Source organism: Aulostomus chinensis, chromosome 14, assembly GCF_037954235.1.
Source record: "Aulostomus chinensis isolate RoL2024-O1b breed Wild chromosome 14, RoL_Achi_v1.0, whole genome shotgun sequence".
Classification (NCBI taxonomy): Eukaryota; Metazoa; Chordata; class Actinopteri; order Syngnathiformes; family Aulostomidae; genus Aulostomus; species Aulostomus chinensis.
Genome location: NC_141333.1, coordinates 9086926 through 9104524, shown reverse-complemented (window position 1 = coordinate 9104524; position 17599 = coordinate 9086926). Strand labels below are relative to the sequence as shown.

At 41.4% G+C, this 17599-nt stretch overlaps 1 protein-coding gene across 4 annotated transcripts; it reads left to right on the top strand.

Moving 5' to 3' along the window:
• Window positions 1–578: 578 nt before the first annotated feature.
• Window positions 579–17558, top strand: crtc1b (CREB regulated transcription coactivator 1b). Of its 4 annotated transcripts, none has more exons than XM_086223990.1 (14): window positions 579–760; window positions 2464–2580; window positions 3085–3212; window positions 4329–4388; window positions 4760–4854; window positions 5373–5443; window positions 5543–5586; window positions 6098–6321; window positions 6513–6664; window positions 6871–7110; window positions 7866–7952; window positions 10395–10481; window positions 10559–10733; window positions 11888–17558. In XM_086223990.1, the coding sequence occupies exons 1-14, from the start codon at window positions 635–637 to the stop codon at window positions 12097–12099; spliced, it is 1818 nt and encodes a 605-aa protein (XP_086080116.1). In that variant the 5' UTR covers window positions 579–634; the 3' UTR covers window positions 12100–17558. The 4 variants fall into 4 exon arrangements, with proteins under 4 accessions (XP_086080116.1, XP_086080115.1, XP_086080119.1 ...); XM_086223989.1 differs by having other exon boundaries at window positions 5358–5443; XM_086223993.1 differs by lacking the exon at window positions 2464–2580 and having other exon boundaries at window positions 5358–5443.
• The last annotated feature ends 41 nt before the right edge of the window (window positions 17559–17599 follow it).

The window sequence follows — 17599 nt, the reverse complement described above, 5'->3', positions numbered from 1 at the left end:
GGAACTATGTGATACAACGAGAAATGAATAAACCATGACTTTAATGAAACTGATCAAAAAAAATGAAAAGAAAACAAAAAGACAGCATCAGAGCATTTTTAGGCAGGCAAGCGGGATCAAACTAAAGCCTCCCATTTACTACCATCACTGCCTCAGAAAGATAAAGATAAAAGGAATAATAAATTACATGTTTCGTAATTCATAAATCTACATTGCTTAAATATAAATTAATGATATAGTGATGTGAATTTTAAGTGTTCCAATTCAAGTACGTTTTAGTAAATTCGTGAATAAATTAATAGATAGATTTTAGAGGTTGAAATCTTCATCTAATTTTAGACTGGATGCAGCTTGTTGTGGTCTACTGGTTTCCAATTATTATTTAATAATTTATGTATTTTTTAATTACAAGAAATTTCACAACCAAAACGTCCTCCATCATGGTGAATGAAGCTTTGTATCATCACATTATGTGCGTTGTTGTGAATACAGCTGTGAACAGCTGGATCAAATACAGATGCGCGATCATCACAACACAGCACTTTCGTGGCGCCGCCGAGGGTGCGTGATGACGTCAGTAGAAGGCCCCGGCGCGCTGCGTACCGTAACATTCCATTCAGAAGAAGAGGGAAAGATGGCGTCCTCTAACAATCCTCGCAAATTTAGCGAAAAAATCGCTTTGCATAACCAGAAACAGGCGGAAGAGACCGCTGCTTTCGAAGAAGTGATGAAAGACCTGAATATCACCAGAGCTGCACGAGTAAGACTTTCACACCCCGGCTACTAACATTTTGTGGCATCGTTGTTTGGCAGCTAACGGACGCTGCGGAGATAAATCTCGGCGTTAGAATGCTCTGCCGCCAAAGTTAATAGTAGCGTTCGAGGCTGCATTAATCTTACACGATTTAACTACTTCACCCAGCCCATAAAACATGCAAGGACAGTATTTATCCTAGTAAATTAAGCTTATTTGCTCGCAGTGGTAACTAGCTTTGCTAGCTTACTAGAACTGTGAATAATGTGCACCTGTGTTCTGGCTGGCTTGTACAGTCATAGCTGACATTTAATTGGCGCAGAACACGTTTGTCAAGTAAATTGTTTTTTTATTACAGCATGTTTGAAAAGTCAACTCGAAGAAACCCGAATGGAGGCGTGCTAGCTGAGATGCTTTGCAAAGATTGCAGCAGCTAGCCTCTCAAATGTTAATAACCAGGCTCAGCTGTGGTTTGTTTTGCTCCTGTCCTCTACCAGCCAAACGACACCCGTGGCATAATGGAATAAAAACTACGTTTTCTTTTTGAACAGCAAGCTATCAGAGTTGAGAATAAGATTGGCTAGCCTCAACCCACCCACATGCTCCTGTCCTGCTTTGTTTCTTGGAGCTGTCAACTTAAACAGCCTGAAGTCGGGTAAACTTCCCCCCCAAATAGAGCTGCAGCTGGCTTTAATCTTTTAGTCTGGAGTCGGTACAATGAATCCATCCATTTAAAAATGGTGTCTTGTTAACAAATCTGCTGATACCAGTGTAAATGTATTTAATTTGTTTGTACCTTATTTGGGGGCAATGCAAGCATTTGAAAATATCACATTGAGCTCTGAGAAGGTGTGGCACTCGTTTGACACTGTTGTCTCAGGTTTAATAGATTAGAAAAAAAGTTTGTTTTTTTAACGAGATGAAATGGCAGTTGAAGCCCTTGTTTACTCTTTAATACTGGTTTCACTTAAAAAATAAAAAGTAACCACCAAGACTTTTAACACTTTATTTAGATAATTACCTAAATGATTAGTTGATTCTTATTTTGATTATAATTTTCTGTTGATGATGATGTTAAGTGAGTGAACTCTTAAGCTGAGTCAACCACAATACATGGTTCATGTTTCCAGAAAGTTGGGGCGATTATTGGCCCTCCTGCTGGAAATGACGCCACACTTACCACATCGGTTTAAACCTGAGCTGAACTGCCTTTTACTGCAGGGAAACCAATTACATGAACTAGTCAGATTTGTGGTCTCTGTCACATTTCTTTTGTGTTGCCATCCAAACATCAAGTCATTGCATCTGTTCATGTCATTGTTTATCGTAACTGCAGTCTGTGATAGATACGAGGACTTCATCAGTGTGCTTGTAATAACTTACACGACTTTCGTCACTGGTTTTGCATTAAGACGTGTGGCTAATAAAATGAGCCAGGTTTGTTAAGTCTGACTATAATTACACCAGCTGTCAGGCAGGTGCCATTTACATCAGCCGATGTGAGTTTATTTGCTATGAAAGACTTTGTCTGCATTGACCTGTCATAAAACAGCCACATCTGCCTGTCTCATCATGTTGCATCTGTCAGTTAAATGATTCAGTTATTTTAAAGCACTGTGGACTGCCAGGCATCTTTTTTTTTTCATCACTTTTTTTGTGTATCAGACCAGTCATTCACTCATGCTTTCATGCAATTTTACTTTGCACAGTTGCAGTTACAGAAGACCCAGTATTTGCAACTAGGGCAGAATCGTGGACAGTACTATGGAGGCTCACTGCCCAATGTCAATCAGATTGGAAATGGCAACATTGACCTGCCTTTTCAGGTGAGCCCTTAGCCTTTCTCGGCTGGTAAATCAATGGTTTATTCTCATTCAGTGTGCCCTTTTTAGCTGTTGGTGAATCGAATGGATAGTATAAGGTTACAGGTGCATTTCAAGTGGCCATTAAAGACTGGTTTAAACAGAATGACCAATTAGGCCATTTAGACAGGCTGCAGGCTTAAACCTGTCAGACATGACCTGCAAATCAGGACCAGGTTTTCTCATGGTTCAGGAGTGAAAGGAAGCCAGATGTTTGCTACAAGGATGATAAATCTACCCTGAGGTGTAATTTGGTTGCTAAATTTTAAAAGTATATCATTGCTTGTCATGGCTTTCCATCTTTAAATACATTTACCAACTCAAGCATCAGTATTGGGGGCCCATGGCTTGATTCATTTTGAGATGAACACATTTGCACCATTAATCCTAAGACATTTTCGGCATAGTTTTGTTGTGCAACGAAGCTGTTATGCTGGCCTGAGTGACCTGTGAGTGTGTTCACTCTAGAACTCGGTGCTGGATACCAGTCGGACAACCAGGCACCACGGTTTGGTGGACCGTGTATACCGTGACAGGAATCGCATCACATCTCCTCATCGCCGACCGCTGTCTGTTGACAAGCATGGACGCCAGATATCCTATTGAAATGCACAGTGTTCAGGATGTGATTCACTGTAATGTAATTGTCTGTCAACTTGAACGGTTTAGATTTTTCCAGCAACCTAGACTTCTAGGCTAATTTTGCCAGTAAACAAGGGATTCCCGAACTTTTCAGCTTAGGACCCCCCAAAACGATGATGTCAGAGACTCACAACCCCTGTCATTTCAGGAGGTGGTTGAGACGTACAAATGTTGCACACTACAGTTGCAACATTTAATCATTTTGCCAATGGAAAGAAAATTAATAAGCAACTACTTTGAAAATCAATGACCACCCCCCCCCCCCGCAGAAATGTCAAACATTTGCTTGTTCCAGTTTGCTTTTTAGTCCTTTAAAGAAGCATGTGGAGAGTCTTTGTGTGTTTGCATTATTGTACAGCCAATCGAAGCGATTTGAACCTCGTCACTTTCAAATATTCTTGATATTTTAACTGAATGATTGAATGATTATGAAAATAATTGTGAGGTTAATCGGTCGTTCGTTGCAGCCCTCTTGCACACACATGCGCTGTAATAGTTCAAGGACTTTTTTATCTTTAGAAACAATTAAGGCCTTTAGAATAATTTTTCTGGAAGTCATCTTGCATCCCCCAATTCAGAAACCCATGCAGTGAATAACTGGGACACTGCTAAACCTCTCTGGATGGAACTCCTGACTCCAGCGCAGGCCAAAAATCTCATCCTTTCTTTTGTTTGGTTCCCCAAAGAGGTTTTACAAAATCGACTTGATGTGGTGATAGAAACAGGAGAAAAAAACCATCGGAGTGCTGTGTTATTTATCAGATGTCAGAGAGGCAAATTATTTGTTTTACTACATGTATGGAGCCTGATAGAGAAGGATACAGTGTTTTGCTGCACTCAGTAACACAGACTAACAAGGCAACAACTGAAGCCTTTTTCAAAGTAATTGGATCCAAATAATACCTGTGTGTGCGTGTGTGTGTGTGTGCGCGCGTGTGTGTGTGTGTGTGTGTGTGTGTGTCTAATTCTCTTATGGATTAGATCTAATCAGCCAAGAGGCTTGAAAATATGGATTAGCACAGATCTATTTTTCATTCCTTCCACTTTATTACCCTTAACTAATTTCACATCGACAGCTGTCCCTACAGCTCAGTTTACCTCTCCCCGCCACCAGATACCAGCTGGAGAAGGTAAGCCATCTCCCCTTATCCATTTGCCAAAACGAACGATACCCAACAAACACAGATGCCAAAAAAAAAAATTAAATGACACCACACTCAGGGGCTTTGTAGCTTCAGTATTTCCACCGTAACTTACATGAATTTAGCCAGACGTGAGCTGCGGGATGGCAAATACAAATAAGTGACTTATTAGAGGAAAATCAGGCAAAAAAATGTGCATTGAAGCTGCTCTTTGATCATGTTTTTTGGGGTTTTTCTTTTTACTCTAACTTGTTTTGTTGGGTAGGTTTTTGATGGATATGATGCTAAAAACGAGACAGTGCCTTCATAGAGGATTTCGCACAGAATTTGCCAACCTCTCATCTTTCTAACACATCCAGGACAAATTCGGACTCTGCCTTACACCAGAGCACCATGAACCCGAAGCCCCAAGAGGTGTTTGCAGGGGGATCACAGGAGCTGCAGCCTAAACGAGGTACTGTAGGATCCAGTTACAAAGACACAGAGCTACTTTTATTTATTCATGCGCAGTGTACGAATGCAGGCGGCAAACCTTAAATGACATGAAAGGAATGACGTCACAAAGAAGTTGTGCTTTTGTTTGTGTGTAAATATTCATGGTGTTGAACTGAAATTGATCACTGGCTTCAGCATCCTCTTACAGTATTTGTAGAGGGGCAAAGTCTCTAAGCGTAGATGAGTCAAGGTGATCTAGACAGAAAGATCAATAATTTCCCGATTATTCACAGATTGTGTCTTTCTGTGTGTGAAGCTCTGATGCACTGAAACCAGAATTGACTGGCATCCTCTTAGTCTGTCTGGTGGTCACCTTGCTATTTTTAGGCACCCGAGAAACTTGTGCACAGCACTATTTTCTGCTCTCCCGGCTGGGATATTGATGACTCATTTCTTGCCCTGATTTGAATTGTTATGTATTTTTCATAGCAAGCAAATGTATCTTGCTGTTTCACTAATTAGTACTGCTGCTAACAGTGCCTGGGACGGACAGTTCAGAGTCAGACGCAGACAAGGATGTGCAGAAGCAGTTGTGGGATGACAAGAAGGTACTCATGGGGGTGGGACAGGCCACAAGTTATACGCTTGTTCAGTGATACATGTGAAGCGCTTCAGATGGGTTGCTGATGGTTCTGTTTTGTCCTCAGGGTGATTCATCAAACCCCAACACATGTGATGTCCCGGGAATCAAGTGAGTGTCTTAACATGCACAGTTTGGGTTTTTTTTATTCTTTCAAGAGAAGCTTTGTGAAACACGATAATGTGATTTTGTTTTTTAAGTATTGTTTGTGCCCTATATTTCTTAGAATACTTTTCAATTGGCTTGTAGTCCAAAGTATCAGTGTTTTAAGTAGAAACTCCTGAATATCATACCAGTGAAAGCTGTTTTTAAGATTTTACTCATCCTGCTTATTGCTCCAATTCTTTGTCAATTAACTTATCAATTCCTCCTAAATTTTCTGTGTGAGAAGCTTTAATGGAGCTGCTATATTTACTGGAACACTGATGACATCGCTTCTTATCTGTTCATCTTCAACAGTGTAAACACGACATTAACAAGAAGGCATACAATTCTGATTCTTGTGATTAAGCAGTCAGTTTCTGTAATGGTTCCAGTATTGATTTCGAAATCTCTACCTCGCACAGTGACGCACATGTCGATCTCAGGCTTTTCTCATGACTGTTCAAACTTGTGCTTGTAGTATATTCCCATCACCAGACCAGGAACTGAACCCATCTGTGCTCCCCGCTGCACATAATACTGGCGGTTCGCTGCCTGATCTTACAAACATCCAGTTCCCACCTCCGCTATCGACCCCGCTGGACCCCGAGGACACCGTTGCCTTCCCCTCCCTCAGCTCATCCAATAGCACAGGCAGCCTGACCACTAACCTCACCCACCTTGGCATCAGCGCCGCCAGCCATGGTAAGAACTGCTGTTTTAGGCTTGTTAGGTGGCATGCTTTAGTTTAAAAATGCAAAGAGACACTGGTGTACAAACTTGTTAGGATGATAATATTAAGAATTGTTGCAGCAGATTCTTTCCTTTTAAAGGAGTCAGAGGTCTTCTTCATAAGGACTCTTTGTGTTGCTGTCCCTCTCCCCTTTGTTTGCCAGGGATCCCCACCTCTTCTCAACCCGCCATGAGTGAAACAGCACAGCGCCGCCAACCTCCTGTGGTGCCGCTCACCCTCACTACCGAGCTCCATCTTCAAAAGTCCCCGCAACAGCTTTCACCCACCCTTTCCTCGCCCGTTAACATCACACAGGTCTCATCTCGCTGGAAACATGGAACTTCAAGTTGATAGTTTAACATATGTGTTTGATAATATTATTATAATTGGTTTTGAGTTCAGTTCCTTAAATGTTTAATTTTAATTTGTGGAACGAGAACGTATTAGATCATGTTGTTCGATATGAGGCTGTCCCAAACAGAATCTTTGACCCCCCCCCCCCCTTTTTTTTTTTCCCCCAGGTGGTGCCAACGGAGCCACTAACCCTGGAGCAGCAGCTGGCCCAGTTCCCGCTGTTCAACCAGCTGACAGCTCAGGCTCAGGCTCAGTTGATCAGTGACCTGCAGAAGCAGCAGCAGGCCTTGACTCAGGGCATCCAGCTCATCACCTTGCCCACTCCAGCCTCCACTGGCACGGTCACCGCCACTGCCAGCAGCCCCTCCCCAGACAGCCAGACAACCGCCAGCATGAGCATCAGCTCAGTAAGTCACCAGCAATTCTGATCTGAATGTTCATTTTTTTCATCCTTTTTCTCTGAATAATCTTCAGGAAGCCAGGCAACACTTGAGTAAATATATTCACATAGTTTTTATGCCTCTACTGGAGGCATTATGGTGTTGGTCCATCTGTCCGTCCCATTTTCATGAAGATTTAACTCAAAAAGCCTGCAGGGGATTTCTTCCTGTTTGTCACAAACAATTACTGAGACACAAGGATGAACTCATTTGATTTTAGTGGTTTAAAGAGGCAGAGACCTTTTGTTTTTTCTAACCGTGACAAAATTTTGCTGAAATGTCTTTATAGAATATAAAGGTATGAAATTATTTCCCAAAGGTCAGCTTCACTGACATTTAATGGTAAACATTGTTGGAGACATAAGCTGTGGGGTGGTAATTGTAGTTATACTTCTGAGCTTGTCATTTTGGGGGGGATGCATCTTTTGACATTTTCCTTTGCCCAGTTACTTTACAACTTAGCCATTAAATGTCTGATTAAACACTTTTGTAAGGACAATGTTTGTAGGTCCGTCTGAAGCTTGACCTTCTTTGGTACTTCACGTACAGCCTTCTCTCAGCCATTGTAGCTTTTCTGTCGTGGGTTGAAGGACTCTAGCAGAAATAAACACCAGTGACTTACAATTCTTCAATGCTGAGTGCTACATGACATGAGTGAATCCTGTACTGATACCATCTCACATCCCATCCTTAGTGCTAGCTAACCCTCTTCCCTCCAACAGTACCGCAATCAGACTGGCTCACCAGCCACTCAGTCTCCAACCTCCCCAGTCTCCAATCAAGGCTTCTCCCCCGGCGGCTCGCCTCAAGTAAGAGCCCACCCACCGAGCTAGCAGCTTTTTGGGGGAAGGGCTTTGCACCTGCTGGAAAGCTAATTGTCAATGAATCAGGCTGCTTCTCATTTGTTGTATCAGCAGTTAACCAACCATGGTGTCAAAAGCTATAAAACTCATTTTCATCACTGCTGTCACTGTTGACTGTGCTTGACAACATGGCGATGGTTTGCTGATGGAGGTCCTGAACACTGAACAATCTCAACGAGGTAGCGCGTCACATTTCGCACTTCAAATCGATAGGGGGTGAACTTTATCAGAATTTGGCGGTATTTGACCGCAATATCCTCATTCTGTCAGATGGCTGGTCTGAACCGTTGCTACCTCATGTGAATACAGTATAAAACGCTCGGTGACGGGTTTACCGTCCTAATTCTCTGCTAGAAGAAGAGCTCCTGAGAGAAGTAGTGTAGGTGCAGCCTTCTTGCCCATTTTTGGTTTAAATCCACGTTATGTAAGATGTGTCAATCATGTTCTTGATCATAAAAGACCAGTATATTTAGTCACTGATGTTCTTGATTATCGTTAAACAGCTAGTTGGAGCCCTCTTTGCATCTTTTACTCGCATATCCATGAACTACCTCTGTTGGGGAAAAGGTCACCAGAACGTTAGTCCATCTTTTGTAAAGCATTTTTCAGTCAGGCAAAAGCAGTTACATGTGTTTTAATAATAGACTCAATGTGTTAAGTGTTTGTCAACCTCAGTCCGTGGCAAAAAGGCAGTACCGAGAAAAGCAGTTACTTCGACACAACTTAGGGGACTGACAAAACAACTGAAATAGGAGTTTTATCAGGTTGAGAACTCAAGAAGAAGTGTGGTAGTTGACAAGTCTGATTTAAACCTGTCTGGATTTGCGAATGCTGATTAAACTCTGTTTTGTTGGCTGAATCAGTGAGCAAGAGGGATGTTAGAAATGGTTCGACCTGGACTCCACCACTAAAAGAAAGCCAGTCACACAGTGTTAACTCTTTATTCATTTGCGCTTCTCTCATTCCAAAGATATTCTAAAGTGGAAATTCCAGTATTTATCAGCCAGAGTGGCGTTCTCATCATGACCATCAGTTTTACTCATCTACCCTGATATAGGGAGCAAGCTAAAGATTGGGGAAAGGGGCTCCTTCATCTTTCCCTGTAATTTTAGTCAACCAGAAATCTTCTCAGATCGTCCGAGTTTTACCCAAAGTGAAGATTCAGCAAGTTGCTAGACATCCCTGGTGCTGAAGTCATGCACCTCATCCTGATCAACTGGGATCAGACTACTCAACATGTGTGTCTTAAATTCTTGCTGTGTCTGTACTACAAGAACCATTGTTGTATATTGTCTTGCGTTACCCTTGAGCAGGTCCCAGTCATCTAGGAGGAGGGTCAGGTAATTGTCAATCATGGCAACAGAAGTGCTGTGAGAGATGCTGATGGTCTTGTGTTCCAAAAAGAAGTGTACACATTATCTCACTGCTAAGTTCTAATGTTACTGGGGAAGGATGACTTAGCATAGCACAGCTAACCAGCTACTTAGCGGGTTGCTGAAGTGTTCCACTAACATTTATCTCTCTCGACTCTGTCGTGGTGGTCCTACATGGAAATGTCAAACAGGTGTGGATGTTTGCCGCCACTCAACGAACCTTTCCTCTAACTGTAACAGCAGAATATCCCCCTTTGTCTCTGCTATGAAGTTAACATCTTTGCACCAGATTGAGTCTCAAGAATTGTCAAAAAGACCAGCAGGCTGGACTTTCTATTATGTATATCCATACGCCCCGTTGCCGTTTTTAGATTATGTACCATTACATTGAATTAATACGCCTATTTGTCAGATGTGATGTTTGGCAATGTGTCGGTCACAACTATTGTGTCACAATCTGTGTGAATGAGTGTAGTCTGATCCAGGCATTATGGTCCAAATCTCTCCAAGTGAAGCTACCGATGAGCTGAAACAGAAAGATACCTTTTAGGCTGAAAGATGCTGGAATTTCCCTTCACCATGTTATTTGTGTTTGTGACCAGGGCTGCCGAGCTCAATCACTGCAGCGCTGTGGTTGTCTCCTCCAAACAGACGAGACGCAAGCAGCCTCATCGTCTTTACACCTCTTATTGCTTCGTGTCTCACTTTCTCTTAAATCACGTTCAAATTCTGATCGTCACTCCTTCAGCGACACCACCTGTCAGTTTCTTCAGCCACCTTTTTGTCTGCAGGCAAGTCTGAACTGTGACAGCCCTGCTCATGAGTATCATTTGCTTTCTCGTCACTGCTCAGTATGACAGTTGTGTGACTTTGTGTTTTGCTTGTGTTTTTCAGTTATTGCACTGCTGACCGCCTGTTTATAGGCCAGGTTAACCTGCCATCTGGCTAATTTTTATGCGTGTTCTTAATTATAGCTTCTGTCCTTGACATGAGGTCTCGATTGTCTTTATTCCAGCACATTCCTGTGGTGGGCAGTATATTTGGTGACTCCTTTTACGACCAGCAGTTGGCGTCGAGGCAGACCAATGCTCTCTCTCACCAGGTGACACAGACTCAGACAATTTACAGCAATGGAGTAAAAATGTTCCAGTGTTCCTGAGTATATTCTCTACTTCCTAGCTGGAACAGTTCAACATGATTGAGAACCCCATCAGCTCCACCAGCCTCTACAATCAGTGCTCCACCCTTAATTACACACAAGCGGCCATGATGGGTCTTACCGGGAGCAGCCTTCAAGACTCTCAGCAGCTTGGCTACAGTAGCCATGGCAACATCCCCAACATTATCTTAACAGGTAAATTCTTTGAGGTAGTTTTACTTCCCTTTACCTGTCTGCAGGTCTTAAAACCACTGACTCAAGTTCCTCTAACTTGTAGTACTCACAAATAAAGTAATGAGTTTAGATTTATTTCTCTGTTGTGCTTGAGGCAACAATGACGTTTTTGTATCCATTTGTGGGCTTTCAAGAGATGTTGGCGTCTTTCACGCACAGTTCCCAGTAAGTTACTGGCAATACACTCCAGGCACCACGAATGATTTTCATTCAAGAACTCTCATTCCAGTTCATTTCTGGCTTGCACCTGTTCACACTTGATATTTCAATGCAGTAACAGTCCTTTCCTTGTAACGTTCCTGTATATTCCCTGCAATGTTCCTCGTATATACCAGGTCTTCTTGGTGGGAAATTAGAAGTGTAAATTTATTAGAAAATGGGATTCTGGCTCTTATTCAGACATGATCCAACCTTTCTTAACAGAGAGGCGAGATCTTCCTTAGATTAATAGTGCAAAATATAGATATATCTCACACCATTGACCGCATACATTAGTTGAAGTAGTTTCACGTAAAGTTCACGTTTTCTTTTTGGACGGAACAAATTCACACAAGATGAGCTTCACACAACAAAATGCCAGGTCAAACTTGCCGTCGCTGATCAAATCTGAACTCCCCTCAGAGGGCGAGCTCTTTAAATGCAGTTTGCTCTTCATCTTGTGGAGAGCATGAATTCATAGTTTGTAAAAATCGGCATCTTGGTGTTCTCACTCTACGCCATTTTGATCGTTCATTGCAATTTAATAACTGCAAAAAGTGCATCATGTATCCAATGAGCTCTGTCACCCAGTGGTGCGGTGGACAGCAGTAGTCCGGTCATGGTTGTGTGTCTGCTGTCTAGTTCATGGAGGTGCAGAAGTCCTAATTCACTGCTGGCTAAAGACCTTCACAGTCTACAGGTGGGGAGGGGACTCATGTTCTGCTACAGCCCAACCTGCATGTCTGTTTAATCTTCATCATTTTTGGATTCAAAATCAGTTTGAACCTTGATTGAATATTCCAGATCTTAGGACCCGTCTATCACAGATCAGCTAGAAACAAACTGTGGCACCTGTCAATCCTGCCTCCTCCTTCATTGTCCACAACCACTTCTTTCTCTGATGTCACACATTTCAGTCACAGGTGAGTCTCCGCCAAGCCTCTCCAAAGAGCTAACCAATTCGCTGGCGGGTGTCGGTGATGTCAGCTTTGACGCAGACTCTCAGTTTCCACTGGACGAGCTAAAGATTGACCCCCTCACTCTGGACGGACTGCACATGCTCAACGACCCGGACATGGTGCTCGCCGACCCCGCCACCGAGGACACGTTCAGGATGGACAGGCTGTAATGTGAGACGCTGACTGTGGCCGAGAACAAGAAGAAGAAAACACTAACTTGTGAATGGAGAGAAACAAAGGGCAGGGTGAACCCTCTCCCTCGTTGCATGGCCGTCCAGCTGTCCGACCTCGCCCTCGACTCCGTAAAGCCCTTTGAAATGATGCGGCACCAAAAGACAACAGGGAAAAAGACATCCATTGGCTTCCGGGGAATGGCCTCGCTGTCGTTTTGAGTGAGATTGGTCGCTCAGCGCTTTTGCTAGCCTGCTGTGTTTACAGTGTACCATTACATGCCACATATATTCCAAAAATGCACATTTGATATTTCTTTCTTTTCATATCCACGGAAATATTTGTTTTGATTTATATTTGCTTGTAGCAGGAAGCTGCTAGGACATTGGGCTAAACCGTACACGCTAAAAACGGCTGGAAAAGAAAAGATAGCACAGCCGGTTCACCCCTACCCTGTAACCAAATGAGTCGGTTTTCCCATCATGCCGTAACGGCTTTCTAGTTCACACTCAAAGCTTTATTTTTGACAACCAAATGTTATTTTCATCATGTACTGTATGTTTTGATGCTTTATGTATTTATATGTTCTATTTATTTATTTGGTTAAATATTTTATATTCAATTTACTACTTTAAATTTGATGCCAAAATGCTCTCTGTAGGCATAGTGTAAAATTGCACTGACGTAATTTGTGTCTATTTATTAACATATTTATATATGTGTTTGTTAAGCTACTTGGTTAATGAAGGAGTGCAAAACCTCCCCATAGTTGCTCTTTGGTGTTCGATGTGCCATTCTGGTGTAGGACGTGGTAGATGTCACCATGCTGCAGCCCATTACCGACAGTCTAATCTAAAATACCATAGTCTTTAGCAACGGTGCAGAAAATGACGAGTGCTCCACAAATGGGTTGGTTTTACGCCACTTGTATGAACTTTTTCTGAGAAAATTATCAGGTATTTCTATTTAACTAGAAAAATGTCCAAAATCATTTTCTGACCGTTTAAAAAAGCAAATCCGTCCAGCTTGGTCTTTCTCTCGAGGAAGGAAGCGGGTTTGTTTTTAACTAGAGAACACTAAAATCTTTTGAAGTCGTCACTGTGAAATCACCTGATTTTGCCTTACATGAGTATTCTACTGTTAAGTGTCTAATGTGACAACATATTTTCGTAACGTATTGTACCATTTTCCTGTATTTCAAAGACGCATAACTTTTGATCAGTGATGTTTGTGGTTATGTTGTGTAAGGTTTGACAAATCAGTGTACTGTATTTTGTAGCGGCACAGTTTATAGCCTAATCGTGATGTTTTATAAAGTGGGTCAAGAAACAAAATAAGAAAAAAAAAAATCTGAAGGAAGGGTTTAACGTGTTTGAAAGGAGCGCAAATATGGGGAGGCTTTTTGCTCCTTGACAGGGAAGCTCTAACAAAAACCTTGTTAAACTTTGCCACAGGAGTCATCATTTACGAAAGGTTGTTTTCATATGGTGCAAACTTGCTATTTTTTGAAACTATTTGTACTTACAGAAGAACTGCAGAACGAAAAATTCTATTTAAGAAAGAAATATGAGTGTATTTATATGTTCCAAGTATTGTGTGCCATGTTTTGACGAGATCTGCCCCGTTCCATTCAGTGTTGTAACCAACCAGAATGGTCACCAAAACAATCAGGGATGTAGTAGAGTCTAAAATTGTTTACATCACCTTTTCAACCAACAAGTGTTTACAAAAGTTTTATCTGAGGATTTCTATCTTGATATCATCTCGCGCTACATCCGTGACACAGTCGGTGTTGATCAACTGTAACGATTCAGATTCGGTGGAAAAATGACCTGTCATGGCCTTTTGTCAGAGTTTCCCTGAGAGTTATTTATTGGTCTGTGAGATCATGTTTGGTATCTTGTAATGTTTGTGTACAGTCGTGCTAATCATTTACTCTACTAAAGCGCTGTTGAGAACAGATCCCCGCTCCCATGACGAGGAATCTCCTTTAGTTTACTGCACGCAGTTTTGTCGTCTGCTGTACGTTTTCTTTGCCTTCAACCGATCCATGATCCCTATGCAAATGAGACAAAAAGAAAAACACCCTTTAAGGAAAAATCCACTTTAGTGTTCTTGTCTCGCATTTCAGAAAGTGAGCTGGATTCATTCTTCTGCGGTGACGTGTTTAATGGTACGGAGGCAGAAATGTAAATACCGAAAACTAAGATACAACAAGAACTGATGAGGGCAACAGAGTCCAGCTCTGCTGTTTTCCATCGAGTCGCTGGGTGCTTGTGTTTTGCTTATTCAGTGATATGGCTCTGACTTAGGACACGGCGCGCACCTCTGTCAACAAGAAAAATGGTCCAGAGCAATCCTCATCGTCTACAATGTCATTTGAGTTTCCTCTAAAAAAAAAAAAAAAAAATCACTTGTTTCTATTGCCTTTTGTTCCATCAAATTTCTTCAGAATTTCTTTTTGATTTATCCTGCAACTCAACAAACAAAAAATCCCAGATCTACCTTTTTTGGTGGATGTGGTTTAAAAAAAATGAATGGGTTTTTCCAACCCAGCGCTAATCAGTGACAATCAGTGACTTAATTTCTACGCCAGAGAAACAGGTTAGCGGGGAAGCATCGATCCGACTCGCATCACTTTTATTGTGACACCTTCATGCCGCTTAGTTGCCTTCTTTGCTTTTAATTCATTGTACAAAACTCTCCTCCACAATGGCGTCTGTCTTCCCCTCTCCTTTTTCACAAATTCTGCGAGACTGGACATCAAACATTTCATTTAAAAAATCTTGTTGATGATCAAAGTCGGCTCGTGGAAACTCCTTATTTTCATCTGGAAGTTGGATTTTTCCTTAAAGTCAACCGAATCATGTATCTGTCTCTGCAGAGGTTTTCATCCCTAGAAAACACACCCCATCATTTAGACACTGTTGCGTTGCCAATAATGTGATTTGAGCTCTTCTGTCACTTCTTTTTCATCTGTTGTCATGCTGAACACTTGTCATTCACACTGACCTTGTACATATGCTATAGCTGAAACAAAATGCATGGGGAAAAAAAAAAAACGACAGTCAAAACCTCTAAACGAAGGCCTTCTATAGCTTGGCAGGTTTGATGTGTGTAACATAATAACACTCACACAATCTAAAGGGATGCATGTATGGGTTTCTCCTGTGCGACTGTTAGTTCAGTTTCCTGTTAAGTGACTCTGTTACCTCCATGTCTGTATAATGCTACTTCATGAATGATAAAAGAATGTATCCTCCGTGGCAGTGTCCTCGTTGCCAAATGACCTGATGTTTGGAGTTTTTGGGTGCCGTCTCAGTCAAACCAGACTCCTCTCTCAGCTCTGACCCCTGACCCCACCCCACCCCACCCCACCCCGCCTCACCTGACTGTTGCTCGTTGTTTCAGTCGCTTTCTTCCCGCTGTAGCATCTCACTGCATACGTAAACGATACAATCGGCTCTCGTAAGAAAAGAACCCGCCCATGCTCAACCTTTAGCTTTTCTCGAGAAAAACGGAAACAGGTTCTGTCTCGCAAAGATAGCGGTTTTGGCACTCGCACTGATGGTTTGCATATGTGGGCTTCTGAAGCTTTTTACATTCAGTCGACTGCATGACATGACATGGCACTCATTGATCAGATTTTTATCCCATGGTACGTGTAAGATTTTGATCGAGCTTTGCTCAAATAATGTTTGAAGACATCAGATATGATTGTTTTGTTTTGTTTTTTGTTGCCTATCATGTCAAGTTTTGAGCTGGGTAAAGTGTAATTCTGTTTCTTTCTTTTTTCTTTCTTACTGTTTTTGTGCAATGTTTAGTCCACTAGTTGCTTCGCACTTTATTTGTGACTTCCTGGCTTTTGAACAGGGACTGTTTTGCCTGATTTGAATGCTGACTGTTTCACACCAGATGTATACTCCGGAGATATTTTAATGTCAAAGAAAAGAGGAATTGTCTATTTTACTTTGTAAACTCTATTTTGGCTTGTCTTGTTTTTTATCTGTGTGGATTTTCGGGGATGCAAAACTAGAAAGGGCTTACTTCAGTGCAGCTTGTGTTGGAAAGGAACGGCGCTGCGAATGTATTAATTTGCTGGACATTTTCCCCTCTGACCATGAAAATTGCATCAAATTTAAGGGTCTAGTGGTTAAAATGCCCCAAAAACAACAACAATATATGCGCTATTTTTGTTTGTTGCAACCTCAAAAATTCGCTTCTCCACTTAGACGACACAAACCTTCACTTCCCCCTGAACTAGCTTGAATGCCATCAATCTCGCTAGCTAAAATGTTTCTGGCGTTTAGCTTTAGCATGGTGGTATGTAGAGAAATTGTTGGATATGTTTTGAATTTGATGTATTTAAATTTAAACTCACAAGATGAAAGTTCTTAAAGAAAAAGTGAACATTGTAACAGGTCAAAAGTGGAAGAGGCAATTTTTACTTGGAGCATTTGCTAACAAATACTGCTAAGCTAAGTGAGGCAGCTATCAAAACTTTGAAAGTAAGAAATATTTAAAAATGCAGTTGATTAAGAAAAATGTAAAAGGCTATCCATATATTTAAATGTAAATGTTTCTTTTTAAGCGGGATAAGTTTTTGTCACATCCAATATAATGAATTTGCGCCAAATAATTTGATGCTTTGAGGCTAATGCTAGCAAACGCTCATCAACAGAAACTGCAGGTCTTTTCTCCAATTAGATGAGACGGACAGATCACCTCAAAATATATTTTGTATGTCTTGTGAAATATTTTATTCCGACTCATCTGCACATTTTAGATTGAAGACGCGTCCAACTGGAATTACTGTTTAGCACAGCGTACATTCATCTTGTGTTAAAGAGCAATCGAGGTAAAGTGTCGCAAGATGGAGAAGCAGATGAGTGAATCTCAAACAGGAGCTCTATGTTTTATCCTCAGTCCCAGAATAAAGTTGCCGCTCGGTCTTTACCGCTTGTGTGTTTTAGGTCTGACTAAAATGTCCCTTTAATAAGATGGGGTTTTTTCTAAATGACTCTACAACTCATTGAAACATATAAACGGCTCTGGAAAACACAGTTTGAGTTCAAGCTTATAGTGAGAATAGCATTATATCACTGTTGTCCTGTAAGTCGTAGTAAAAGATCTGTAGTTATTTATTTGTTGCCATGTGATTCTCCTTATGTGACCATTTGTTTATAAAATGAAAGAAAATTAAATTGAATGTGGAAGACAGAATTTTCTCTGCACATAGTCTTGATTTGCAGAATATGCTGATTAAAATTGTCCGGTGTCATTTTACAACATCGCAGCGTGTTGCTGTGGACATGCATGATGTCTCAATCCCGTTGTATATTGTCTTTGCTATTGTTTCTATTTTGTAATCTGTATTTCCAAATGCAAATTTAAAAGATTATTTTGGATATGTGCATGCTTGTGAAATGTTCAGAATGTCGATTTCCACTAAAAGCTGTTGAGTTTAAAAAGAAATCATGTCTGTTAATTAAAAATCAA

Coding starts and splice junctions, on each gene's coding strand:
- crtc1b (XM_086223989.1), top strand. CDS start 635: ATGGCGTCCTCTAACAATCCTCGCAAATTTAGCGAAAAAATCGCTTTG. Junction 2,581..3,084: donor ACATTGACCTGCCTTTTCAG/GTGAGCCCTTAG, acceptor TGTTCACTCTAG/AACTCGGTGCTGGATACCAG. Junction 10,482..10,558: donor CCAATGCTCTCTCTCACCAG/GTGACACAGACT, acceptor TCTACTTCCTAG/CTGGAACAGTTCAACATGAT.